Source organism: Apodemus sylvaticus, chromosome 1, assembly GCF_947179515.1.
Source record: "Apodemus sylvaticus chromosome 1, mApoSyl1.1, whole genome shotgun sequence".
Lineage (NCBI taxonomy): Eukaryota > Metazoa > Chordata > Mammalia > Rodentia > Muridae > Apodemus > Apodemus sylvaticus.
This window is the reverse complement of record NC_067472.1, coordinates 168,086,358-168,111,967: the sequence shown is the minus strand read 5'-3', so window position 1 is coordinate 168,111,967 and position 25,610 is coordinate 168,086,358. Positions and strand designations below refer to the sequence as shown.

At 46.0% G+C, this 25,610-nt stretch overlaps 2 protein-coding genes and 1 long non-coding RNA gene across 11 annotated transcripts in view; 1 reads left to right on the top strand and 2 right to left on the bottom strand.

Moving 5' to 3' along the window:
• Window positions 1–114: 114 nt before the first annotated feature.
• On the bottom strand, window positions 115–13,364 carry LOC127668709 (uncharacterized). Of its 2 annotated transcripts, none has more exons than XR_007974146.1 (5): window positions 13,053–13,364; window positions 11,225–11,418; window positions 10,179–10,264; window positions 1,324–8,517; window positions 115–285 (listed from the first exon to the last, which is right to left on the bottom strand). It is a non-coding gene; the product is annotated as an uncharacterized LOC127668709 (long non-coding RNA). The 2 variants fall into 2 exon arrangements; XR_007974144.1 differs by lacking the exon at window positions 115–285 and having other exon boundaries at window positions 546–6,741; window positions 6,950–8,517.
• On the top strand, window positions 7,529–14,568 carry LOC127668680 (serum amyloid A-1 protein-like). 5 transcript variants are annotated; one of them, XM_052162426.1, is made up of 6 exons: window positions 7,529–7,580; window positions 8,163–8,234; window positions 12,374–12,407; window positions 12,842–12,933; window positions 13,684–13,822; window positions 14,231–14,568. In XM_052162426.1, exons 4-6 carry the CDS (start codon window positions 12,846–12,848, stop codon window positions 14,367–14,369), a joined length of 366 nt encoding a protein of 121 aa, XP_052018386.1. In that variant the 5' UTR covers window positions 7,529–7,580; window positions 8,163–8,234; window positions 12,374–12,407; window positions 12,842–12,845; the 3' UTR covers window positions 14,370–14,568. The 5 variants fall into 5 exon arrangements, with proteins under 5 accessions (XP_052018386.1, XP_052018399.1, XP_052018370.1 ...); XM_052162410.1 differs by lacking the exons at window positions 7,529–7,580; window positions 8,163–8,234 and having other exon boundaries at window positions 12,175–12,407; XM_052162434.1 differs by lacking the exons at window positions 7,529–7,580; window positions 8,163–8,234; window positions 12,374–12,407 and adding an exon at window positions 12,568–12,637.
• Window positions 14,569–19,483: 4,915 nt separating this feature from the next.
• The window catches only part of Hps5 (HPS5 biogenesis of lysosomal organelles complex 2 subunit 2), a 30,793-nt gene continuing 24,666 nt past the window's right edge, over window positions 19,484–25,610 (bottom strand). For all 4 annotated transcript variants that reach the window (XM_052162247.1, XM_052162222.1, XM_052162238.1 and 1 more), the window contains exons 20-23: window positions 24,883–24,996; window positions 23,727–23,833; window positions 22,053–22,323; window positions 19,484–20,553 (exon numbers count right to left, since the gene is read on the bottom strand). In XM_052162247.1, the coding sequence (XP_052018207.1) occupies window positions 20,493–20,553; window positions 22,053–22,323; window positions 23,727–23,833; window positions 24,883–24,996 (553 nt within the window). In that variant the 3' untranslated portion in view covers window positions 19,484–20,492. The remainder of the gene's footprint in view (window positions 20,554–22,052; window positions 22,324–23,726; window positions 23,834–24,882; window positions 24,997–25,610) is intronic.

The following is a 25,610-nucleotide window of genomic DNA, read 5'->3' as shown; positions in this document are numbered from 1 at the left end:
AGGGACACTGTAGCTGCCCGCAGCCACATGTAAACCGGGTTACCTGTTGAGAGAATTTTGGGGTTATAGGGAAGAGGGGCGAAAAGAAAGCGCGGCCAAGTCAATGTTCACTGATCAAAGACGTAAACTTTAATGGCGCCGGACCTTTTAACAGTTTGGGCAAACCCTTCCCCCCAGACTCCAGGCTGAGTTCCGGTGGAAGTTGTCTAGCTTCTCTTGGAGGTCTTCGTCTTGACTGCTCCGGCAGCTGGGTGGGTCACTTGCTTAATTCAGGAATCCCTATACCTGGAGGAACAATGAACTTAACCTTTACTATGAGCGCTCCACCCTAGGTGGAGCAGGATCCTGGCTAACTGGGAGAAGTTAACCTTGACCAAAGTCAAACTCTGACCAAGTGCAAGACTGCCCCAATATGGCTCTGTACATGTCCTCCCTTTTTTTATTAATTTGAACACGAGGAGGTAGAAAACAAGTGGATAAATATCCTTCATAAGAAGGCGGGCCTTAACCAGGAGGGGAAGCATTGACCGTAATTCCTCTTGTATAACGTCTTTTTCAGAGGAGGGGTAATAGGCTCCCTTATTATTTTAAGGACAGCCTCTCGACGTTAACCCCTATGCAATTAGGTGTACTTCCTGGGGACTCAGAAGCAGAAATTCACCTCCCCATGCAGTGCTTTGCCTCGCACGTCTCGCTGGTACCCATGTTTGTTCATAAACAAACACACATAGATCTGAGTTCTATGTGGCTCCCTCTTTGGAGATCCACTTGTGTAAGTTTTGAAGCCAGGGGGGTCTGCAAGTGTCTTTAACAGACATGCAATCTCTCCATCCAGGTGAGCCTGGGTGGAGACAGCCAGTCTGCTTAACAGACAAGGTCAAGAGTTAAAGGTGGAATAGGATTAACTTGTCCCAGAAGTATCCAATTCAGTTGTAAATTAACAACTTTAAGGACCCAAAGCTTGGCCTCTGAGGTGGGAGAGGTAGCCTTGTGTATAAAGAAATAAGCTGTTACTTCTCAGGAAAAGTGGAGACTATATGTTAAATTAACACAGCTGGCTGAAGATTGTTAGCCATCTTCAAAATTGGAATCTTCAATATTGGAATTATTTCTAGACCAGTCTATGGTTGAGTCAGCTGAACACAATAAGGAGAAGAGTCATTTTAACTCTTCTTTAGATTAATTTTTCCTAAGCTAGCTTAACAGTCTCTATGTTCTGTCCCACAAAGTCTAAAAGCTTGAAGCTAGGCAATTTATCTAACCTGGGACATTTGACAATTGAGGTAAGTCAAGAACATATACCCAATATAGCTCTTATGTTACCATGGTCTGGGCATTCAGCAAGCACAGTCAGCATATCTTCTGTAGCATTCTGTGGAAAAAACAGAGGACATGCCTTCTCCCCCAATATTAAATCAGGATCATGGCATATGTTAGTAAGTGAATTCCTTCATTTCACCTAGACATCAATATGTCTAATTACAAGATGTCATATACATTTAGCAAGGAGTTTCTTGGCATCTAAATTTTAAAATTTTCTTAAAAACATGCAAGCATAATTTAAATGATATGTACAGGGACACGATTTCCCCTCTCTTCTTTCTTCTAAGAAGATATTGTTTTATTAATTTAAGTTGGAACACAAAGTATAACCCATAACATAGGCAATAACTATGTAATTATATAAAATAAACATAGCATTTTTAGTTGGTTTTTCTGTTAGAGCAGTTGTAACTAGACAGCCTAAAAAAGAATCATTAGTCACATGTACATATTTTTTTTTATCTTTTAAATTAGAAATATGAATATCATTTATCTGTAATAACTAAGTCCTCTAGGATTAACACCATTACGTGGTAGAGGTAGAAATTGAGGACATCAAGAACAAATCTTTACAATTTGATGTGTACAAAATATAAATTTCAAATACCTAAAGGACAGTCATTTAGAGAACATATCCTTTGTTCTTAGAAATTTGAATCACATTTGTATAAACTGTAGAAATTAAGAATTAGCAGTATTAAAAGTGGACCAATTTTAAGCAATTATAAACCATGAGCTATATATATATATATCTACTATTATTAAAAGCTTGACCTTTAACATCTTAAAAATAGCTGCTATAGCACCCAATTCAGGTATCTGTGTTGAAGCAGGGAGAAACAAAGGAATAAACATGTGATCTGATAGTACAAATTATCTTTTGGATAACAATTATTAATTTTGCCTAAAAATGCTTGTCATGTAATAGACCAACCATTAATAATAAATTTGATTGTTGCTTGAAGCAAGGAACAAACGTTTCCTACCTTGAAAACAGAGGTTTAAGACCTTCTGTGGCAAGCTTAAAATGAGGTAAATAAGATAAAGCCAATTAATATATCCTAACAACCTTTGAAAGCCATTTACCTAAAAATTCTAAAAGTCCATAGGAGCAAGGGCCTGTAACAAACATTCTATGAACATTATACACTGAAAATTTTAAGATCTTAACTTCTAGTATTGAAACAGAGACAAAACACATTTTTTTTTTTATTATTTATCTGCCCTAGGATCCACCTTGAGTCCTTGGCAAGGACATTGTATGAGATTCCTCAAATGTAAATATCTTCTAATCTGAGCCTTTTATCTAAGACCAGACCCAAACCTACAAGGACAATTTAAGGATTAAACAAAAGAAACCAGTAATTCCATGGTCAAAGGAACCTACTTGATATCAAATACATTTCCACAGAGATCTCCTCTTTAATCTTGGAGGGTTAAATTTTGCTCCTACCATTGTAGCCTATAAACTTGTGGAAAAGTGGCAATGGGCCTCTAAAACCCATAGCTGCATCACTCTCAAAATTATCATAATTACAAAATGTTAACAATTATGAGCCTGTAAACTGAAAACTGCAGCCAATGACACACTGATTTTTATTGTAACTCAATGTTTTCTTGCAATATTAGAGCACAATTGTAATTTTGGAAGCAAATCTCAATTTTAAACAATCTATTTTCTTTAAAATCAATGGCAAACACATATTTACAGCACAAGGTTTGTATGCCAGTTCTTATGTTCAAGTGTATAACAGTGTAACTTATTAAAGAGACAATATTTTAAATCTTAATCTTCATTAAGTCTAATCTCCAGGCCAAGATTCACATGAAACACCATGTCAATTTAGGAGCGTCCCAAAGGCCTGTATTTCCTGGATTGCGTCATGCCACGTGTTGTCTAAAATGGCGGCTACCCTAAACTACCAGCCTTAACCGTCATGCCACGTGGTGTTGTTCAAAATGGCGACTACCCTAAACTACCAGCCTTAACCTAACTTTTGTTAATAACATTATACCTTTTAAATCATGTCCAGTGACTTAAGCCAATACTCTATAGTCAAGACATGTAAAATATACCTTTAAATCTAATTATAAACAAGAACAAAGCATGAGTGGCGTTAGGCCACGTGTAGTTAGTTAAGATAGCTCTAACACTGAATCACCAGTTTTAAGCTAACCTTTTCTTAATAACACTATACCTTTTACATAATAACCAATTAATTTATAACTCTTAAGTCAAGAAATGTAAAGCCTTATACCATTAAAACCAATTAGAAACAAGTATAAAGCGACTACATGAATTTCACAAGTCAAACTAAGGTCTTCCCAAATCTCGAGGTTTCTGGGCTTTTAAGAGCGGCTTTTTCCCCAGCCATGCTTGCCTCTTGGGTGAGAGTGAGCTACGCTGCTGCAGCGCGCCTTTAAATCAATCTCCACACAAACTGTGGCTGGCTCAAGAGGTTGCCAGCAGATGAAATCCTTACCAATTTTTCTTTTTAACATGAAACAGTCATTCACACAAAGACACAGAGAGGACATAAACATACACATAGACAGTCGGTGCACCGGGACAAACACAGAAAGATATACAGAAAGTTAAGCGTGCTTGTTAAGCAATTGCATCCATTTTCCTTTTTAAACAGCTCTTAGAAGCTGTGGACATATGCCTATTTTTAAAAACCCCTTTCTTTTCGCCGAAATCAGCTCTTACGAGCTTTGGGCAAATGCCTACCAAATTCCTTCCCCATATTTCCCTATCTTATCAACCCAAGCAGTCCCTGCGCTGGGTCCACACAGTATGCTTGAAAAACTGTATCCCTTCCTGCACTCACAACAATAGACACGAATTCACTAGCGCTAGTTTTGACCTCTATGTTGCTTACCGTGCGGATACCATTAATTTTCACCTTTTCTGCGAAGCTTCGCTGGATAGGGCTACCTCAGGAAATTCTCTCGTGCCAGCCCCAATATGGCTCTGTACAGGACACACCCAGCTGCCATCCAGAAAACAATCTGTCCTGGTCTTCATTTTTTATTTATTTTATACACATGAGTATACCACCATTGCTCTCTTCAGACACAGCAGAAGAGGGCACATACCCCATTACAGATGGGTGTGAGCTACCATGTGGTTGCTGGGAATTGAACTTAGGACCTCTGGAAGAGCAGTTGGTGCTCTTAAGCGCTGAGCCATCTCTCCAGCTCCCTGTCCTGTTCTTCTTAACTAGAAATATTCTAGGGAGAGGATTCTCCATACCCCAGCCAGTCTAGACAAGATGACGTCATTACCAACTGAAGACTGATGGAGGAGGCAGCCTGACACTAGGTTCCTGTTCCTCCTCTCTCTGCTGGGCTCTGTCCCTCCGACAGACAAGCTCATTTAGGCTCTTCTTTCTGCCATTCAAGCTCCCGTCATCCTGCTCCTCTCCCTCGGTATGAGTGAGAAATAGACTTTCAGACTCCTAGGGTATACAGCTTTGAAGGGGATGAGAGGGGTATGGAGAGCGTATTTGACTTTACAGGTGTCTTACAGGCACACATACCATTAGCGAACATGAGGTCAGGTATGGTCAATGTGACCTGGCTAGCAAGTTACAAATCTGACCAGTCTACCTCATTTTTTAGAGGTTAAAGTCTCAGAAAATAAAAACAAACAAACAAACAAACAAACAAACGTCAAAGCTTGCTGCAGTCTGGTTACCTTCTGAGACTCTTGTTTAGATAATGATTCCAAGGAGTTTTAACCTTGCAACTTCACAGTGACAGCAGAGGTTGGGGCTACCCTGTCTCCATGTGACTGATGTGTGGTGTCTGCCACATCGCCTGGGATAACATGTCTGTTCTAGTGGGACTCGGAGAGGTGTCCACTGGGCCGACACATCCCCTGTACCAAAGGTCCAGCCTTATACTGCTTACACTGCAGGGGCCAACAAACAAGCAAACAGAACAGACCAGTCGGCCCTCAGAGCCTGAATCTGATCCAGCCCTGGAGCATGTTTGGAAGAACTTTTTGTGATGAGGCGTAGCAACTATTTGAGCCCCAATTATTTTCACTATTTCACAAAATAAGAAAATAAAAGTCGGGGCTGGTGAGATGGCTCAGCGGGTAAGAGCACTAACTTCTCTCTTAAAGGTCCTGAGTTCAAATCCCAGCAACCACATGATGGCTCACAACCATCTGTAATGAGATCTGATGCCCTCCTCTGGTGTCTGAAGACAGCTACAGTATACTTACATATAATAAATAAATAAATCTTTTAAAAAATAAGAAAATAATAGTCTTCCGCTGTCGAGATGGCCTGGCAGTAAGGAGCACGTGCTGCCCTTTCATAGGATCTGAGTTTGCTTCCCAGCACCCACTTCAGACATCCCACAGCTGCCCCTAATTCAGTTTCAAAGGATCAAATACTCTATGGGCTTCTATGTGTATATGATGCAAACAAACTCACACGGACACACATATGTACACAGAAGTAACAATAAGAAATACATATGACTATAAAAATAATCCACGTTTTGTCAAGCTTTATAAATATTCTCACATCCTCCTGAAAATATATTCAGCAAACATCGAAGATTTTTTTTTATACAGTACGATGATATAACCATGCATGGTGTCTGGGGAAATCCCAGCAGGTCATTTCTTGTAAAGACTGCAGAAATCTTCCCGGTGCCCAGTGAGCTCTGCATCCTCAGGTCACTTCCCCTAATTGTGCAATGTGAGCACACAGGACAGTTTTGTCAGCCTTGGCATCTTTCGGTTTGGCTAGACACTTGCTGCTTAGTGGAAGGGCACCGTGGCCGTGGTGGCGTGGGAAAGGGGCATCGTGATGGGAGGCCAAGGCTTCGGGGTTCTAGGGAGCCAGATTCTGTGCAGCAACCACCTTTCTATCCGAGTCACTGCTAAATGTATACCCGCATGGCTCCGTGTGGATTTTATGTTTAAGCTTTATGAAGTTCATGGCTAAACTCATGGTATTGGCAACACCACCCAAAACTACATATGTTCCTGAAGGTCCCTCTAGCATGTCCACTCACTTAACGTGTGTCCCCAGCTAGCTCTGCAAGCTCAGCACGTTAGTAGATGGCCTAACCTGGTTTAAGTTTGGGTGGGGGCCTTTTGATTCCTCACCTCAACACTGGATACATAAATATGGTAATGTAGCACATATCTTTACAGTGTAGATTTGATAAGGACAATAGATACATATACACCTACTGTTTCCAGGATTCACCGACAGCAACTGGGCCACATTCTACTGCATGCTTCCTGAGATATCACCTCTCTTCCAGGACATGGAGTGTTTTCCACAGTGTCCAAATAGGTCAGAGCTGGAGTCATTCAAGGTCTTAGGGCCAAGGTGGCTCTTCACCTCAAGGCTGCGTAGTTTCCAAGTCCAGACATATGCATTTTAGGGTCTATAATAGAAACTCAATCAGGGTCATGGCCTCTCTTGGGAAGAGCCTCCAGTATTTTGTGACAGGACTTTCTCTGAGAGATCAGTGTGTTGGGGCAACAATGTCCAGGCTCTGGCTGCCAGATGCCACAATTGTTGTGACCCATGGCTTTCTCCCAAATCATCCACCCTGGAGTGACCATAAACCCTTTCCAAGGGGTGTGAGTTACCAGGAAGATCATGACATGTCCTGGGCAATGGCCTCTAAGGACCCATCTAGCCGTCTCCAGCTTCTCCACCAGGCTGGAGGGTGGACGAAGATTCTTTTTACACCTGAGTAACCGAGTCATCCTCAGGAGGATGTCCTTCTCCTGGAGAAACCGTGAGTTGTGTGTGCAGTAGAGATCTTGAAAGTGGACCTGGCTTAGGAAGCCCTCTCAATTCCCATTTGCATGCTGTCTGCCAACATCAGAAACTTCTCAGTTCGAAACATCTCTTTTTTACACATGTAAGCACCCCTGTCAGATATATAGCTCCACACCATACTCACGACCATGGCTTTGTCTGCCTTCTGCCGTCTCTAACCTCCTGTGCATGGTGGGCTGACCACTCCTTGGAGATCAGAAGGCATTGGATGGTTTCATCTCACAAGCAATGGCTCCCCGCGAGTGCCCGCCCAGCATTGCTAGCAGCCCGCGCCACGGCCAGGCTGCGGCCCCTGTCCAGTGCGCTGAAGGCCCACTTTGCTTCTCTCCCTGTCCTCTCACCCCGACCACGCCTTCCTGCACGGCACCCACTTATTTCAGGGTCACACTCACCCGCGTCTTACTGTTACCGCATCATCAACGCTGGAGGCTCTGGGTGAGTTCTCCTTCACCTCTATCTATTTCCTCTATGAGAAAAAAAAATTAAACAGCCTTTCCCTCCCGCTCTGGGCTCCTCTTCTGTCAGAGTGCAAACAGTCTGATTCCCTGATAGATTTTTCTCCAGCTTCTTTCCCATCATGCCAATGTTCTCTTTAGAGGCAACTTTTTTTAAAGATTTATTTATTTATTTATTTATTTATTTATTTTTAAATTAAGATTTATTTATTACTATATGTAAGTACATTGTAGCTGTCAGACACACCAGAAGAGGGCATCAGACCTCCTTACAGATGGTTGTGAGTCACCATGTGGTTGCTGGAATTCGAACTCAGGACCTTCAGAAGAGCAGTCAGTGCTCTTAACCACTGAGCCATCTCTCCAGCCCCCTAAAGGCAACTTATAAAGCACATAAAGGTCAAATTCAGACCTTTCCGGGGACCACCATACATGCTAGAACTAGTACCTTCTAGTTCTGGCCCAAGAATCTATATTCTGATAAACTTACCATGCACTTTTGATGTTGAACATCTGTTCATTAGAATATGGCGACCGACTCATCTCTGTTTGCAATTTGTAGACAAAACCCTCGACTGCTCCCCAACCTTCATTGAAAAGCAGAAAAAAATCCTTCCAACTGCAAACAATCCAGGTAATGTTAGCTGCTAACAATGTTAGCAGTTTCGGAACTTCCAACATCTGGAATGTCTGATGGGGCTCTGCTCAGAGCCCTGGTACAAAATAGACAGGGAAGCATCTTCCAGGGGGAAGAAGCCGCTAGGCCAAGGACCTCTGGGTAATGATGGGGTTTCAGAACACACAAGAAGGCCTGTAATCACAGCACTTGGGAGGCAGAGGCAGGCGGATTTCTGAGTTCGAGGCCAGCCTGGTCTACAGAGTGAGCTCCAAGACAGTCAGGGCTACACAGAGAAACCCTGTCTCAAAAAAAAAAGAAAAAGAAAGAAAGAAAGAAAGAAACAAAGAAACAAACTATTACAATTGTTGCTACAATTGAAACTATTACAATTTGTTATTACAAATGTATGCAGAGCCACAGGACTTTTCACAATCCTTGGTCACTGTACATTTTCATCAGGATAAGTATACTTACCTCTTCCAATGTTTATCATGTCTTTTGTATAAAAAAAAAATTCAAAATCCTTTCCTCCAGCCTTTGAGAAGTACTCAGGGTATTAATGCTTCACATGCGAATCCTCCTGTGACAGCACAGCAGTGGGACCGCCTTTTTACTTCATGCTTAGCTGGAGCTGCTTGTATTCAATGCTAATTGGGTCCCCCAAAACTGTTTGCATGAGAGAGGCTTCTGGGAACCTCCCCCCCCCCCCCCCCAGTTAATTCTGATTAGCAAATAAAGATGCCAGCAGCCCATAGCTGCGAGGAGAGACAGAGGTGGGATGTAGGGTTCCCAGGCTTGGGACCCAAGGAGTGAGAGGCCGCCATGCCTAGGAGTGTGTGCAACAGAGGAGAGAAGACAGCAGCATGGAAGGGCACAAACCTGCAGGCGAACCTGCTGCAGGCGGGAGAGGCTGAGCGGCAAGGTGGAGTGGCCAAGAGAAAGAGGCCCAGAGGGCTGCTTAATTGGGTCAAGAGCAGCCAAGATGGAACCCAGTGATTAGTTAAGTAGTAACTCAGAGTTCTCGGTGGGAAGTGGATTCTAACAGCAGAGAGGGTAGGCAGTGGCCCAGCTACTGTGCTGTTTAAGATATATTAAAATATAAAGTCTCTTTATGCATTTCTCATTCGGGAACATAAACCACTGAGGCAGGTGGTAACCTGGTGCTGGGATCCACTGAAATATAACACAACACTTAGTACCTGTTGACCAGCCTTTCCTCGGCCTCTGGTAACCACACATCTACTCCCAGCTTCCACGGCATCTGTGTCTCTAGATTCTGCACGTGGATGAGATCTCTTGATAACTGTCCTTCTGAGTCTGGCTTGATCTCACAAGCAGGTCTTAGTTCTGTCTATTTCTGGTGAGATGCTATTTCACTGGCTGTATACAAACCATTTTTCTTTATCCATTCATCAGTTAGGAGCACTTGAGATAATCCCACTGATTTTTGTTTGTTTGTTTGTTTGTTTGTTTCTTGAGACAGGGTTTCTCTGTGTAGCCCTGGCTGTCCTAGCACTCACTCTGTAGATCAGCCTGGCCTCGAACTCAGAAATCCACCTGCCTCTGCCTCCCAAGTGCTGGGATTACAGGCATGCGCCACCACCACCCGGCTCCCACTGATTTTTTTTTAAATGGATTTAACCATTTTAAATAGATCAAGACCTTTTTGTGTTAACAGTCCTCACCCTCTTATCTATTAGGCCAATGCTATGCTCCTAGTTCTGTGTCTCCATCCTTCTGAACGTGCTGGAAACTCCCAGGCTATACACCCTACGTTCCGTCCTCCTTTACCCTTGTCTCATTTGACCAATAGGAACGACAACATGTGACAGAGATACGGTACTGTGTAAGGTGATCCTCACAGATCATCTGTCAAAAGTCTGCCTGGTTACTGTGTATGCCCCAAGGCTGCAAGCACCTATGTAAACAGGTCCTCCACGGGTCCACGAGAGGACTCACAGATGCGAACAGAGGAGTCACAGGCGTTCTCCGTTTCCTTCAGGCCTTCTAGTCCCGTCTCACAATGCCGCTTCCTTGTCTTTTTCCTAAAAGAAAAAAGAAAACTATTACAAGCCGGGCATGATGGCACACACCTGTAATCCCAGCACTTGGGAGGTAGAAGCAGGTGGATCTCTGAGTTCGAGGCCAGCCTGGTCTACAGAGTGAGTTCCGGGGACAGCCAGGGCTACACAGAGAAACCCTGTCTCGAAAAAAAAAAAAAAAGCCCTAAAAAAGAAAAGAAAAGCCTGCTCCTGCCGTACTGTGGTAACCACATACCCAGCAGTTCAGGGCTCCCTTCCAGTGCTCCCAGGCCTGGATGTTCACGCTGAGCCTTCTCTTTAGTGACCAATCATTGCTAGCATCCCTCTAGATCCCACGATCCTCACTCCCCTTAAAGGATCCCTTTGACCATTGCATGGATTTGTTAATTCAAGAGTTTACCCAGCAGCCAAGCCCAGTTCCCCTGTCCTTAATCCTCAGTGTAGCAGCTGAAAGACATCAGAAAAAAAAATACCCCAGTGCCTAGTTGCACTGTAAAATCATGACATTAAACTGCCCTACAGGCCTAGGGGTCCTCTGGCTCATTCATCTCATATTCTCAATTTTTTAATTTTAATATTTTTATGATTTATTTAATGTATGAGGGTACACTGTCTCTGTCCTCAGACACACCAGAAGAGAGCATCGGATCTCATTACAGATGGTTGTGAGCCACCGTGTGGTTGTTGGGAATTGAACTCAGGACCTCTGGAAGAACAGTCAGTGAGTGCTCTTAACGCTGAGCCATCTCTCCAGCCCCCCACAGTCTCCATCTTCAATTCCTCTTCCCATCTTTCCTGACATATCAACCCCTGTTCGCCTTCCTCTCAGCAGATAGCTTTGCTTCCTATTTCAGGGGAAAAGGAAGCCATCAGAAATGAACTTACAAAGGCTCCCACCACCACAGGTACCAGCCTGCCTGTATTTCTTCCCAGACTCTGCCCACACCATTCCTTCAGGCCTACCCTTGGCTTCTGTGTGTTTGGTTGACATAGACAGAAGTGAGCCAGTATTTCAGAATGTTATCCACTTGAAGCATTACAGTCGGTTGGGCACACAGGAATGATGACATCTTACACGGAATGGCACCGCACACCACTGACCCACAGGCACCTGTTCTGAGACACCTCCAGCTTTGGGCCCTGGTACACAAGCACCTCTGTGGGAAGAACAGTGAATAGTCACTTAGCTCCTTCACTTTGGACAGCAGCAAACTTTACATATGCTTTTCCCTTGGCCATCTCCGAAATGTGTATATGTTGGGTTATATTAAAATTGTTTTAAAATCAGCCAGGTGTGGTGGCTCACACCCTTAATCACAGTCTCTTGTGAATTTGAAGGCAGCTGGGTCTACAAGAGAATTCCAGGATTGCCAGAGCTGTTACACAGAGAAACTGTCTCAAAAAACTAAATAAATGAATAGATAAAATGTTTGTTTTATACTCATGTTTAATTTTTTTCACTTTAGGAATTTATTATGCATAAATATTGCAAGATTTACTTAGCTCCTTTTCTCCATATTAGTGTGGATTGTACACAAAATGTTCACTAATGAGCTCATTGCTCAGTAATAAGGGACCTGGTATATTAGTCAATTTACTGCATAAAAATCGAAAAGTCAGGTCCCATGAAAGGGCAACACAGGGAGAGACAGACAGACAGACAGACAGAAACAAAATGTTTAAAGTGTCAGTCCAAAACAAGCAAAAAATGATAACAACAAATAAAACAAACAAACAAAACCCAGCAACAGCCTGAGGCAATGACTGGGAGTGCAAGGCTGTCTGCAGTAACAGCTCTGACTACCTTCTTAGCAGCCCCATCCTCTCCCTCTCCCGAGATGCACCCCACCTTCCTCTTGGCACCCTCTCTCCCCTCAGCATTGCCCCAGTCGACTACACCGCAGGAGAGGAAAACTGTCCTGTGTGCTCACATTGCACAATTGGAGAAAATGACCTGTGGCTGGAGAACTCACTGGGCACCGAGTAGATTTCTGTTGCAGGCTTTACAAGAAATGACCTGCTGGGAGTTTCCCCAAGCACCTTGCCAGGCTGTCCTTGCCCCACACCTCAGCAGGGAACTCAGCATAAATACCTGTCTCCTCTCACCCACAGCCACAGACCTCCAGCTCTGCCCAGCAGACACCAGGTGAGCCACAGACCCGTGCACACAAACTTATGGGTGGCTGTGCTTCAGCAAGTGTGCTTTCCTCTCAGTGGAGCCTCCTGGCTGCTGCCCACTTGTGGGGTTTGTGCCAGGCTGAGGGGACATGTGGGAACTGCTTCCTACTGAATCAGAGGCTCCTGGAGGAAGTGGCAACCTGGGTGGTCCCTGCCCTCCAGCTCCCTCCCTGCTGCCTGGCTGCCTTCCTGGACAGAGTTAGTTGAGCAGGCAGGATGGATGGATCAGAACGGAGGCCTTGTGGCTCTGAGGGGCGGGGGTCCTGCTGAGAGGTCTCAGGAGGCACTGCTAGGACACACATGAACAGCAGTAAGAAGAAATGAGCAGAGGCTGTGTGGATGAGAGGCCAAGGGGGAGGCGCCAGTGTGTGAGCCTCTCCTCAGCCTCTCCTTTCATTGCAGCAGGATGAAGCTGCTCACCAGTCTGTTCTTCTGCTCCCTGCTCCTGGGAGTCTGCAATGGAGGCTGGTCGTTTATCCGTGAGGCTTTCGAAGGTAAGCTGACAGGGACACCACCTCTGGGGAGATCAGAACTTGCCCCCCCCCCACCAGCCGAGAGCATTGCTCCCAAGCTTCCACAAGACAGCACAGGACCCACACCACCGTCTACTCACAGGGCAGAGTCGGCAGTGTCACCGTGGTGCGCATGCTCTGTCAGGAGAGATTCTTGGTGATCAGAACAGAAGCTCCTTGTGTGCAGCCCTCGTCTGCCTTTGGTCACCTCAAGATGGAACTTCCTAGATTAGGGGCACTACACCCACAACACTGTCCCTTGCCTAGAGGCAGTTTGCTCCCAGGGGACTTTTCAGTGGCTGTAGAGACCTTAGGTTGATCTGCTAGAGAAATGTGCAGTGGGGTCTGTGGTAGGTGCTGGAGGGCAAGCAAGTGGTTAGCCTGTGGTGAACTGCTCCCCGTGCAGAAGCTCACAGGCCCTGCTGTGTAATGACACTGCCCTGCCTCTGTGGTTTGCTCCCCACGGGGGTGGGGGGGTGGGGGGGGGGGTGGGGGGAGGGAAGGTGCAGCTCACAGCAGCACTGTGGGCAGGAAAGCCAGCACAGGCCAGTGGATGCCCTGATGGCTCTCCTGAGTGACTTGGAGAAGCCTGAGGGGACCAGGCAAGGATCCAGCTCATGCCCTCAGGCTGCTCTGAGCACAGGCTCAAGCCAGAAGGTCTTTCAGTGCCCTTGTCCTCTCAGAGGCAGGGCAGATGTTCAGGTTCCTGTTCCTGTGGTCTGTCCCATGCAGGGGCTGGGGACATGTGGCGAGCCTACTCTGACATGAGGGAGGCTAACTGGAAAAACTCAGACAAGTACTTCCATGCTCGGGGGAACTATGATGCTGCCCAAAGGGGTCCTGGGGGAGCCTGGGCTGCTGAGAAAATCAGGTAACACCGATGGCTGGGTAGCAGGGCTTGACTCTTCTGGGGAGAGCAGTGGCAGGTGAGCTCTGGAGAAGACCATGCCCTGTTCCTGAGGTCCCTGTTCCTCTTACTCACGAGGCCCGTGTCTCCATCTATGCTGAGTATATGCTCTGGGCTCTGTGCAGAGCCAGCGCACAGTCACATTCTGTGGGCCTGCTCCCAAGTGTAGACAGGAAGTCACTCTCAGCCCATGTTTCTGGCTATGTCCATCTAGTATGAGGTGACCAGCCTGGGCTGACCACTGTCTCAGCTTCTCCTTCCTGGTACTTTCTGGGTCTTCCTAAAGGCATTGCATGCAGATGGGGGAACTGGGAGGGTGGACTGTGTCCACACAGCTTGGTAACCAATCTCCTGTGTGTCTGCTTCCCCTAGTAATTTAAGAGAGGGCATTCAGTCACTTTTGGGCAGTGGACATGAGGACACCGAGGCTGACCAGGAAGCCAACAGACATGGCCGCAGTGGCAAGGACCCCAATTACTACAGACCTCCTGGCCTGCCTGACAAATACTGAGAATCCTCCTTTTAGCCTGCTGCGCTGCAGGGCCTGAGGACAGAGTCTGGGGTTCAGACCTGGAACACTGAGCTTGCTTTTTGGGAAAACACACCACACATCTCACACGTGTATCAAACAGGGTTTCAGAACTGTGTTTCTCTCGCAGCAGTAACTACTTGCTAGAGGAGAGGGTAATAAACAGGAACTTGGAAGTGGAGCTGAGCCTGTGTATCCGTCATTGAGGGGTTTCTGGGAACACTCGGGCAGACGCATCTCTTCAGAGTCTGACCTGGATCACCCCAGCTCCTTCTCTGGGGACCTGGGCCTCTGCGTGTTTGTTGTTATTTCTGGGTCTTTCGGTGTCCAGCCCCTCACTCCCTGTGAAGCACGTCCACTTACCTGTTCCTGTGCCCCTCACTCCCTGTGAAGCACGTCCACTTACCTGTTCCTGTGCCCCAGCCTTAGTTCCCAGTGGTGCTGTCTCTAGGGAGCAGGGCCACACCCACGGGAGGCCTCATGCTGGGTGTGCTGCAGCTGTCATTGTGGTCCTGCCCAGTCCTCTACAACACACAATTCCAAGGCCACCCAACTTCTCCAGCCTAAGGAATACCGAGGAGGACTTTCCTTTTAGCGTTGCTATCGCTGTGAGGAAACACCGTGACCAGCGCATCTTGGAGAGCAAAGGGTTTATTTGCCTTATATGCTTCTGTTCAGTATTGGGGGAAGATAGGGCAGGAACTCAAAGGTCAGGAAGCTGGAGGCTGAAGCTGGTGCAGAGGCCACAGAAGAAGGAATGCTGCTTCCTGGCTTTCTCTTCAGGGCCTGCTATGGAATAGAACCCAGGACCAGCAGCCCAGGGGTGATAGCACCCACCTTAGGCTGGGCCCTCCCCCAGCAATCAGTAATGAAGTGGAGATGATGCATCTATCCCTCCTTGCATGACTTGATGATCCAGGATGGGGGATACTAAAGAGGGTGCTCCACCCTCTTAGAGCAGAAAGGGAGGGGGAATGGGGAGAGGGACTGTGTGATGGGGAATCAGACGAAGAGGCAGTGATCAGTATATAAAGTAAATTAATTAATCAACAAGAAATAAAGAAGAAAAAAGTTGCCTTCCAGGTCTGGCTGCACCAGGGTCCTACAGAGGAAGTTTCTTAGTTGAAGTTCCCTCTCACCCAATGATCTTCCCTGGAGTCACGTTGACACAATACCAGCAGGCATACTTCTGCTTGACTTACACTGAGTCCAGAGAAATATCCCAGAGCAAACTGTGTCAGGAGAGAAAGGCAACACCAAAGAATTCCAAATTCCGAGACTATAGCATGTGCCACCACATCAGGTGTTTTTAAATATTTTTATCTGTGTATGTTGTCTGAGACTATAGTATGCCGGCTCGTTTTATGTGGATGTGACACAAGCTAATTATCTGAAAGGATGGCACCTCGGTTGAGAACTTGCCTCCGTAAGATCGGCTTTAGAGCATTTTCTCAAATGGCGGTGATTGAGGAGTGTTGGGCGGCCACTGTGGGTGGTGCCATGCCTAGGCTGGTGATCCCAGGTTCCAAAAGAAAGCAGATTGTGCAAGCCATGAGGAGCAAGCCAGCGAGCAGCAGCCCTCCACGGCCTCTGCTTCTGCCTCCAGGTTCCCACCCTGTTCCAGGTCGTGACCTGAGTCAGGACAGGCCCCGACTTCCTCCCGTGAAGGACTGTGATGTGGAAGTGTCCATCAAAGCAACCCTTTTCTCCCAGCTTGCTTTTGTCCCGGTGTTTCATCACGGCAGCAGTAGCTGCAGCTAAGGTGTGTAGAGCTTCCTGGTGGCCAGTGTGTGGGGCAGGAGACTGTCTGGTGATGCCGGGTCTTGGGGTACTCTGCTTCTCGGCTGCTGTACTAAACGCTAAGGCTAGTGGTGGGGAAAGGGTTACTAGGCTTATCCGTTACAACCCATCTTCAGAGGAAGCCTAGGCGGGAACCCGGGGCAGCCACTGAAACAGAGCGCAGAGGAACATGTTTGCTAGCGCTGTCGTCTGTGTGCTGGTGGCTTTGCCAGCTGGCAAATCCACCAGCATGGGTGTCTTCCGTGACTCAGCACGTTTGTTTACTGTGACTCAGCAGGTTTGTTAACTGGAACAGGCCTCTGTCACACTGCAGCTTGCCTCCTCCTGCTGGCTCTGCCCCTGCTCCTAGGTGCTGGGACTACAGGCAGCTACCACACCTGCCCAGCTCTTCTGTGGGCTCTGCGGATCCTAACACTATCTCCACGCTGCTCAGACAAGCGCTACCCACTGAACCACCTTCTCCTGCAATGCACTTTCATTAAATTTTTTTCATATGTATAAAATCTTGGATTCAGCCCCACAGCTCACCTTTTGTTTGACCTTTGGTTTCTTTTCCATCATGATAATCTAGAAGCTACTTGTGCCTCTGCCACAGCACACTGCCCATGGGCCTTCCCCTCAGTAGTACAGTCTCATGCAGGTGAGTCCCAGCAACCACACGGTGGCTCACAACCATCTCCCTCAAGACCAGCAGTGTGAGCTTGCGCTCAGAAGCCATCCTGTCACCTCTGTCTCCTCTCTTCCATTGACTGTGTCCCCAATTCCTTTGTCCTCTGAGACAGAATGTATTGTCTCTTGCTCTCCCATAGCTCTGTCAGAGACTTCTTACAGGAACTGCAGACAGTGTTAGGGTCTGGATCTGACGTGCTCTGTGTTCAGATTTCCTTACTTATTCATTTATTTGTTTGTTCATTAGTCTTTTATTTTTATTTGTACTTATTTATTTTTGTTTTTCGAGACAGGGTTTCTCTGTGTAGCCCTGGATGTCCTGGAACTCACTCTGTAGACCAGGCTGGCCTTGAACTCAGAAATCTGTCATTAGTGTTTCTCTAGGCTTGGTCTCATTGTGTAGCCCTGGCTGTCTTGGAATTCACCGTGTAACGCAGGCTGGCTTCAGACTTCAGAGATTGCCTGCTTCTGCCCCTCGGGTGCTGAGATCAAAGGCGTGCGCCACAATTCCTGGGTCCTTTCCTCATTTGTCTTTCTTCTTTAAGTGTGATTCCATCATCCATGTCCTCCCTTAGGAGTCCTCCCCAATCCCACTTTCCAGGTGAACAGCAGTTACCATCTTGTTTACCTTGAGTCCTGGCCCTGCTGTAATGCCCGCAGAGGGCCTGGTCAGGACAGGCCTGAAGAAGACCCATTTTGTATACTTGGCTTCTTTCTGGATGGTGTTACTGAGACACCCCAGAATCCCTCAGCCTCAATTTTTAGGAGTAACAAAAAGAAAAAGAAAACTAGAAATGTGGGTGCCCTAAGACAGAAAGTATTTAGAATTTCATGACTGAGAAAACAGATCAATAAGCCAAGAGCAGTTGTCTTTCCCAAGCAAGACTCTGTTCTTATGTGTACATATGGGCTAACTAGGGCACAGAGGAGGTCCACTGAGCCCCAAGCCATTCCCAAACTCCTTCTGAGGGACTCCACAAGGCCACCCACACCTATTAAATGGGACATTTCACTCTGAAAAGTTACCACAGCAGCAGGGTTGGAAATACTGTAAAGACTCAGACTTGGCTGCCCAGATAGCTAGAGAAATGCAGATTCTGGCAGTTTTAAAACTGTTTTTGAGAAAGAATCTTACCATATAGCCCAGGCTGGCATAGAATTCATGGTGATATCCCTGCTTTAGGTCCCTAAGTGTGGAGTTTAGAGGCTTGTGCCACCAAACCCTTCCAACATGGGCATTTAGATGGACAATAAGCAGAGTTGCTTGCAAGGATGATTTTGACTAGGCAAGTCCTCTGCAGTAAAAACATGGTGGTGCTGAACCCCTTCAAAGAACTGCCAAGCAGGCCTTTTGCATTTCCTTGCTAGGAAAATGTATAAAGCCTAGATTTACCTGTGACCTTGATGTAAAGGAGAGATTTCAGTTTTCTGGTCCTTGTCATAGAGAACCCATGACAGAATCCTGACAGTGTGAGCTGGTGACTTACAAGGTACAGGACTTGTCAGAGTTGAGTAGGAATCTACCCAGGGATGTCAACGTGCATCAAGCACACAGGCCCTAGAGGAGCACCCCACTGAGGGCCCAGTGCTGGCAAGTCTCCCGCGTACAAGAAATTACTCATTTCAGGGTTCAACTCCCTCCACCCCTTCCAGTTCCCTAAGCACATTTTCTATTGGTCTGGTGACTGTTAGGGGAGACAATTACATTCCAAACCCCAGGGGCAGCTAACACGACCCATCTACCTGTTCTGCATGCTAGTGTCAGCTGCTACTTACGGACAGGTGGCTTCACACTCAGTTCAAAGGTGCCAGTCCTATGGCAGAGCTCTCTCTACCTTTTAACCCACAAAATCAAAAGCAGGAAAAAAACAACAGAGTACCTTAGGTCACTGTGGGTGGGGGTGGGGAGAGATATCCAGACCCAAGCAGTGGGCCTCCTTAGCACCCCCTGGCTGCTCCATCACTCCATCATGGTCAGAGGTCAGCTCTAAACACAACACGAAACTGAGGCAACCACACATCAAATGTGCCTGGAACTCCTCAGCCAATGGCAGCTGTATTTGAAAACACCGCCTTGTGTTCAGATGGTTCAAATGGGAATGTTTGGCTGAAGAGGATTCTCTTTTCTCTTTGCCTTGAAAGATAAAGTCAGTGGGTGTGGGCTAGGAATATTGCTTTGGAAATGAGCACTGTGGCTGCTTGCCCTGGCAGGGGATATGAGGACACGGGACAGCCATGCCAGTTCCCGGGCTCTGCTTGCCTTGAGATGTGCTGTAGGCCATCTCTTAGCCACTGCCTAGTGACTGAGGCGGACGTCAAGGAGAGCTCTCTGCTGTTACCTCAGTCCAGCCCCACGGTCAGCTTCAGCCTGCACACCCAAGCCCAGGTGCTGTGGTGGAAAGGGCTGCCACATTCCACAAAACTCTAAGCCACCCCATGAAGCCTTCCATATACCAGGCCAAACCATACCCAAGGCTGTGGGAAATCAGGCAGAACATGTGACTTCTCTGATTTGTTATAAATTGGGAAAAAAAACAACAACAGATCCCTTATTCAGTGTATCTAACACTACTGCACACTGGATTTACCTAACATAGTCCTCACATTCCTTCTCACTGCTCCGAAATAAATTCATGTTCTGTTTCAAGAAAACCTTCATCATTTATTTACCAGAACAGGCAGCATGCAACCTCATAAGTGACAGTAGAGCTACATGGCTTGACTAATACAATCAATTGTTATAATTTATACTAGTACATGGCTTTCTCTTACCATGGCTTTTTGAAATAAATTTTTAAAATGTGAGTGATGACACACACCCTTAATCCTAACATTCAGGAGGCAGAGGCAAGTAGATGTTTAAAGTCGAGACAGCCTGGTATACCTACATGTTCCAGGCTAACAAGGGTTACAAATTAAGACCCTGTTTCCACAAAAAAGAAAAAAACAAAAAAAAAAAAAAAAAAGGAAGGAAGGAAAAAAGTGCATAATTCAATAAAAAATAAATAAAATAAAAGGGAGAGCATGAGTATTTGGGTCACCCACTCTTCAAAAAATTATAGATAATATATTTCCAGGGATTAGTTAATATATATAGGCTTATATTAGAAAATATCAAATAAATACTGGAAAAATACTTTAAACTGAGCTCAACTCAGATATGGGCAATCTTATTTAAAACTCTAGTTTGGATCTTCAGTATTTATATGCCAACAAGAATGATGTCATTGTTTCAGGTTCTAACTCAGTAATTTGTAGCCACGTCAGACAAACGGAAAGGAAAAAGTACTGAACTCCAGTTTAGAACATTATCTGTCTTCCTGTAAGAAGCGTCTGCACCCTGCAGATCTGCCACAGTAGAAACCTATTCCCTGATTCACTGGGCACATGATGAATACCACACAGCAGGGAGCAGCCCCATGCTGCGTCCAGTGAACCCAGATAACCTACTGCTTCCTTGAGAAAGTCTCCGGGCCACAAAAGCCGAGAGCCAAGGCGTGATGAGGCATCTGCAGCTGCACAGCAGGCACAGCCGTCTGTCTGGTCATGGCGAGGTTTGGGGTGTCCTCTTCCTTCTGTGGCAAAGCCCTCTGGAGGTTTTAGAGCAGGATTCCACTTGGTCAAGTAGCTCTCCCACTAGGCCTGCTGCGACCAGAGGAAACGGTCACACTTCTCAAGCATGCCTTGTATCAGCGCTCTGAAATCCCACAGAAAGAGACAGGCAAATTCAGTTGCCCTCATTCGTTCTTATTAACAACATTAAAAACTCTGTAGACTTCAGAGGAATCAAAACACTGGTTCTGTGATCAAACGGCACAGGCTGACCCAAGCAGAGTAGGTGGGACATCATGGCTCAGGGAACTGGAATGCTTGCCAAGCACAGGTGAGGTTCAGTGCCCAGAGTTGGGGGGAAAAAAAAAGGAAGGGATCAACAGAATGAGCCAGCAACCTGGGATGTTAGAAAATATGCGCAAATCCTACCTGGTAACAGGTACTTATACTTCGAATGTGGTGGAATTCCACAACTAAACTATCAACCTGATTCCAAAATGGTCAATGAACTTAGTGACTTCTCCAAAAATGTTATCAAAACCAGTAAGTACAAAAGTTCATTCAGCATCAACAGTCATTAGGAAAATGCAAACCAGTTAAGCAGCTCTAATGCAAAATTCTAAAACTTTTAAATTTAAGTAAGTATTCCCAAATCCCAAGCACTGTGAAAGCTGAAATACTTCTGTTCTCAGATATATCAAGCTATCCTGTTTTCACTTAGATGCGGCGACATCTGGGATATTCAAACTCAACAGAAGCAGAATGGTGGCAGCCAGGGCACAGGACAGAAAGCCTGTTTCATAGCTATGGTGCCCCAGTTCACAGACAAGAATGCAGTGGAGATCAGCTACACAGCAGTGTGCATACACTGAATGACTAAGTGCTCTAGTGAATGACTAAGTGCTCTAGACAGTAATTTCACGTGGATTTGCTTTCCTTTCTTTCCTTTTTTTACAAGACAGTAATTACTGCAATACAGCCAGGCCGGCCTGAAATTGCTAATCCTCCTGTCTCAGTATCCCTGGGCTGAGATTACAGGTGTGCACCCGCGTGCTTGGCTTGCTCTTGTTGTCTCCGCCATATCTATTTTACCATGAATAGAAGAAAAACTTGACTAAAATATATATGTGTGTGTGTGTGTATGTACATATATACATAAATATATATACATACAAACCAAACTTTGCTTGGTTTATTAACTGGATATTGAGCCTAGCTGGGGCTTCATGCATGGTAAGCAAGCGTTCTGCCCCTGAGCTACATCCCTAGCCTTTTCTCACTTTTCCAGGCAGGATTTCACTAAATCGTCCTGTGTGTCTTTGAACTCATGGTTCTCCTGCCTTGGCCTTCTATGGAGCTAGCTCACAGGCCCAAGCTATCAGGCCTGGCAATGTTAAAACCATTCTTTATGAATCGAGGTCACACAGTAGTAGGGCCCTCACACTAACTAAGCTGAAGAGTATCTTGATCATGATCATGAGTAAATTGTACTTTGGCCTCTTTTGCACTATGGTCAGCAGATGCATCTCTATGCTCATGTGCCAGGGAGGGACCAGACGACATGATCTCTGCACTCCCATCTATCTACCTCTGCAAGTCTGCGTGCCCAGGCATCACAGAGAGTGCGTGACAGGCTGGCATTACCTCTGCCTTCTCTCAGCAATCCTCAGGATGTCACAGGTTCTGGTGAACTTTTCTGACAATTCAAGGGCCAACCCACACTCCTGTAGCAGTGACCAGGCCCGATCTGGACCCATGGCCTTAGCTAACAGGAGTGCCACATTCTCCACATTGATGGGGGCAGGCCCCTCACTGAGGCTCCCGTTTAGTGACTCCTGAGGAGCTGGCCTCGTGCTCTTGGTCTGTAGTAGATGCAGGAGATGCTTCCACTCCTCCAAGGTCTCAGGGATCCATCCTGCACACAGACACAACAGTGGGGCTGAGCACAAAGCACACAGGCTCCATACAGGAGCCATTAGAACTGTCAGAACACTTACAAACAAACACATTTGAGAACAGTCTCTTCACCTCAGCACAAACCTCTTGAACACAGAGAATTAAAATTTATCCTTAAGCTTCCTAGAACTGCCTTGAGGAAAACAGACACAACCCCCACAATCAGGTTAGTAAAGGCCTTAAATATACACACAAGTCACTGCTTACAAACCATGTTACGCATACTAAGGAAAAGGGTAAAGAACTATAGAACCATGGGCATCATTCAGAGCGTCTAAGGAAGGTTCTGTGAGAAAGCAACATCTGAGCCAAAGCTAAAGAGTGGGCCAGGCAGGAGGGCACACGCTTGCATCCTGCATGACATCCAAATGTGGAACAGGGGCAAGCAGGGAGTCTGTACTTATGACACAGGAGACAACGGAAGATAATGTGACACAGCAAAGCACCAGATGAGTTAAGGGGATATCTTAAAGACTACAGTGAACTGGCAGTGGTGGCAGACAACTGTAATCCCAGCACTCAGGAGGCAGACGGATCTCTGAGTTCGAGGCCAGCCTGGTCTACTGAGCAAGTTCCAGGATAGCCATGGCTACACAGAGAAACCCTATCTGTAAAACAAAAAACAAACCAAAACAGCCTATGGTACATACGGCAGTGCGGTAAGCATGACAGGTCAGGTCAGGCCACAGGACGGGCTAACAGTATGAACCGTGGATGGGTTTAGTGCAAGGGCCTTCAGGGCAGGAGCCGCACTGCTCGACTGTTTTTAAGATTTACTTTACTTTTGTGGGGGTGGGGGTGGGGGATGTACATGCGTGCATGCACGCACACATGCAAGATGCACACACATGCATTTCTGTGAGAACACGTGCACGGGTGTCCAGAGAAGCAAGAAAAGGGAGTTAAGAGTCCCTGGAGCTGGAGCTGTGGGCAACCATGTTCCCATCACATGGGGTGATAGGAACCAAACTCTGGTCTTCTGCGAGAACATCAAGTGCTCTTTCCTGCTGGGCACTTGCGGAAGTCCTTTGGTTGGTTTGTTTAAGAATCACTCTGGCAGCTGAAACAAAATGAGCTTTAAAGCGGGCAAGAGTGAAAGCCAGCTGCGCAGACATGAAAGCGCCCATGCCAAGAGCTTGTTGTCTCATTTACAACAGCGTACGGAACACATGGCGCATAATGCTTAAAACAGCAAGGAGGTGCTACATAGGAAAGGTGTCAGACTATGCCAAAGAGTAGGTAAAGCCCTGACAATTTTAACAGCACGCAGCCAACCACTAAAAAACATTCAGGGTTGCTTTCTGGAAGGGAGGAGAGGCTCCAGAACAGCACGACAAGGAGTGAGCAGTGGGATGTACGTACCGTTGTCCCCTTCCATCAGGCTGACGTCATTCAGATACACAATGTTGGTGAAGGCCTCCCTCCTCCTCTCCAGCTCCAGACAGAGGGTAAGATATCCGGGCCAGAAACTTGAAGGGACGGAAGTTGATGAAGGAGGAAGGACAGTGAGTGTCTGTGGACCGCACTGCCCATACTAGCCACGTGTGCTCATTAAAGCTTAAGGTGGAAGTAATACAAATTAAAATGCAGGCTTTTTGTTGTTTTGAGAAACGTCCTTTTTTAAAAAGTTTTATTAAGAAAAATTTTAATTTTTTTATGTATATGGCATTTTGCCTACATGTATGTCTGTGTGCCACATGTATGCCTGTTGCCCAAGCACGAATGGGAAAATAGGTACTAGACGCCCTTGAACTGGAGTTATAGACTGTTTAAATTGTCATGTGAATGCTGGGAATTGAACCTGGGTCCTCTAGAAAGTGCTCTTAATCCCCGAGCCCTCTCTCCAGCCCCAAGATTTAACTTTACATATATATGTCTACATATATGTTTGTGTATAATGTACATGCCTGGTACTCCCAAAGGCCAGGAGAGGGCACCAAATCCCCTGAAACTTACATCAGTTGTGAACTGCCATGTAGGTGCTAGAAAGAGTAGCAAAAGTCTTAAGCACTGAGCCATCTGTCCAGTCCATAACAATGAGTTCTGTAATTAAAACTCGATGACAACATGAGGCTGGTGGCTCGTGGGCAGGACAGTGGACTATTTCCATTATCACACGGACAATGTCTAGTCAACAGCCTTAAGAAGCAAAGCTTTATGTGCTTTGCAAGTAGCTTTTAAATTTTATTTTATGTATATAAAATATACATAAAATCTACCTGCATGTATGTGTATGTAGCCCATGTATGTCTGGGCCTGTGGAGGCTAGAAGAGAATGTCAGATGCCCCGGAATTTGCTGAGGTTTGGCCCTCTTCTGGTCTCTGGTACACAAACATTCACTCAGGCAAAAGAGCCAAACACAGAAAATGAGAATGTTAGTACTTTTTTTAAAGGTGCATTTACATTGTAGCATTACATTGAATCCTTGCATAATAAAGCACCCAGTGCAGGACCTTAGCCAGAGGTGGTCTGTGGACTCCAATCTCCACACCAGTGTCTATGAACACCCTCACTTACCCATAAGACCTACAGATGTCGGTCATTTTCTCTTTGGTTGTAAAGTCTGCAGGAAGTTTAATCAGAAGAAGAATCAGCTGACTATAACCCCAAGAAAGCAAGTGTGAATGGGGCCTGAAATGAAAAATACAGCCAGTTAGATAGGAAACAGGCCCTACAAAGTACCTTAGAATCATCTAACAGGTAAGACTACAGTTGAAGCATATTCCATTATGCCCAAAGATTTGTATCTTCCTCTTAAAAAATTAAAAAATAGCAACTTTTTTAGATCTATTTATTATTATATATAAGTACACTAAAGCTGTCTTCAGACAGAAGAGGGCCTCAGATCTCATTACGGATGGTTGTGAGCCGCCATGTGGGTGTGGGGATCTGAACTCAGGACCTTCAGGAGCGCAGCAGTCAGTGATCTTAACCACTGAGCCATCTCATCAGCCCGATAGCTACTTTTCTTATAACTTGTTCATCTCGAAATGAAACAAACAACACCAGAAATAGGGACTGCCGGGCATGGGGGGTTGGGGGGGTATAACTCAGTGTTAGGGTGCCTGCCTAGTGTGCAGGCACTGTGCTTAATCATAATAGCAATCAAAACCTTGAGTGTATCACTCACAGTCACTGTGTATCTACCTAGGCTTTTTGCCAAGGAGTCAATCAAATAAAATAGGCATTTGGCAGGAGACAGACCTTTCAAAAGCGCTTTCCTTAGAGGAAAATACAAGGACAGT

Excerpts from the sequence above, each read along its gene's own strand:
- LOC127668680 (XM_052162410.1), top strand. The coding sequence starts at position 12,211 with ATGACCTGTGGCTGGAGAACTCACTGGGCACCGAGTAGATTTCTGTTG. Across the intron at positions 12,934-13,683 it reads TATCCGTGAGGCTTTCGAAG|GGGCTGGGGACATGTGGCGA; the intron begins GTAAGCTGACAG and ends TGTCCCATGCAG. Across the intron at positions 13,823-14,230 it reads TGGGCTGCTGAGAAAATCAG|TAATTTAAGAGAGGGCATTC; the intron begins GTAACACCGATG and ends TGCTTCCCCTAG.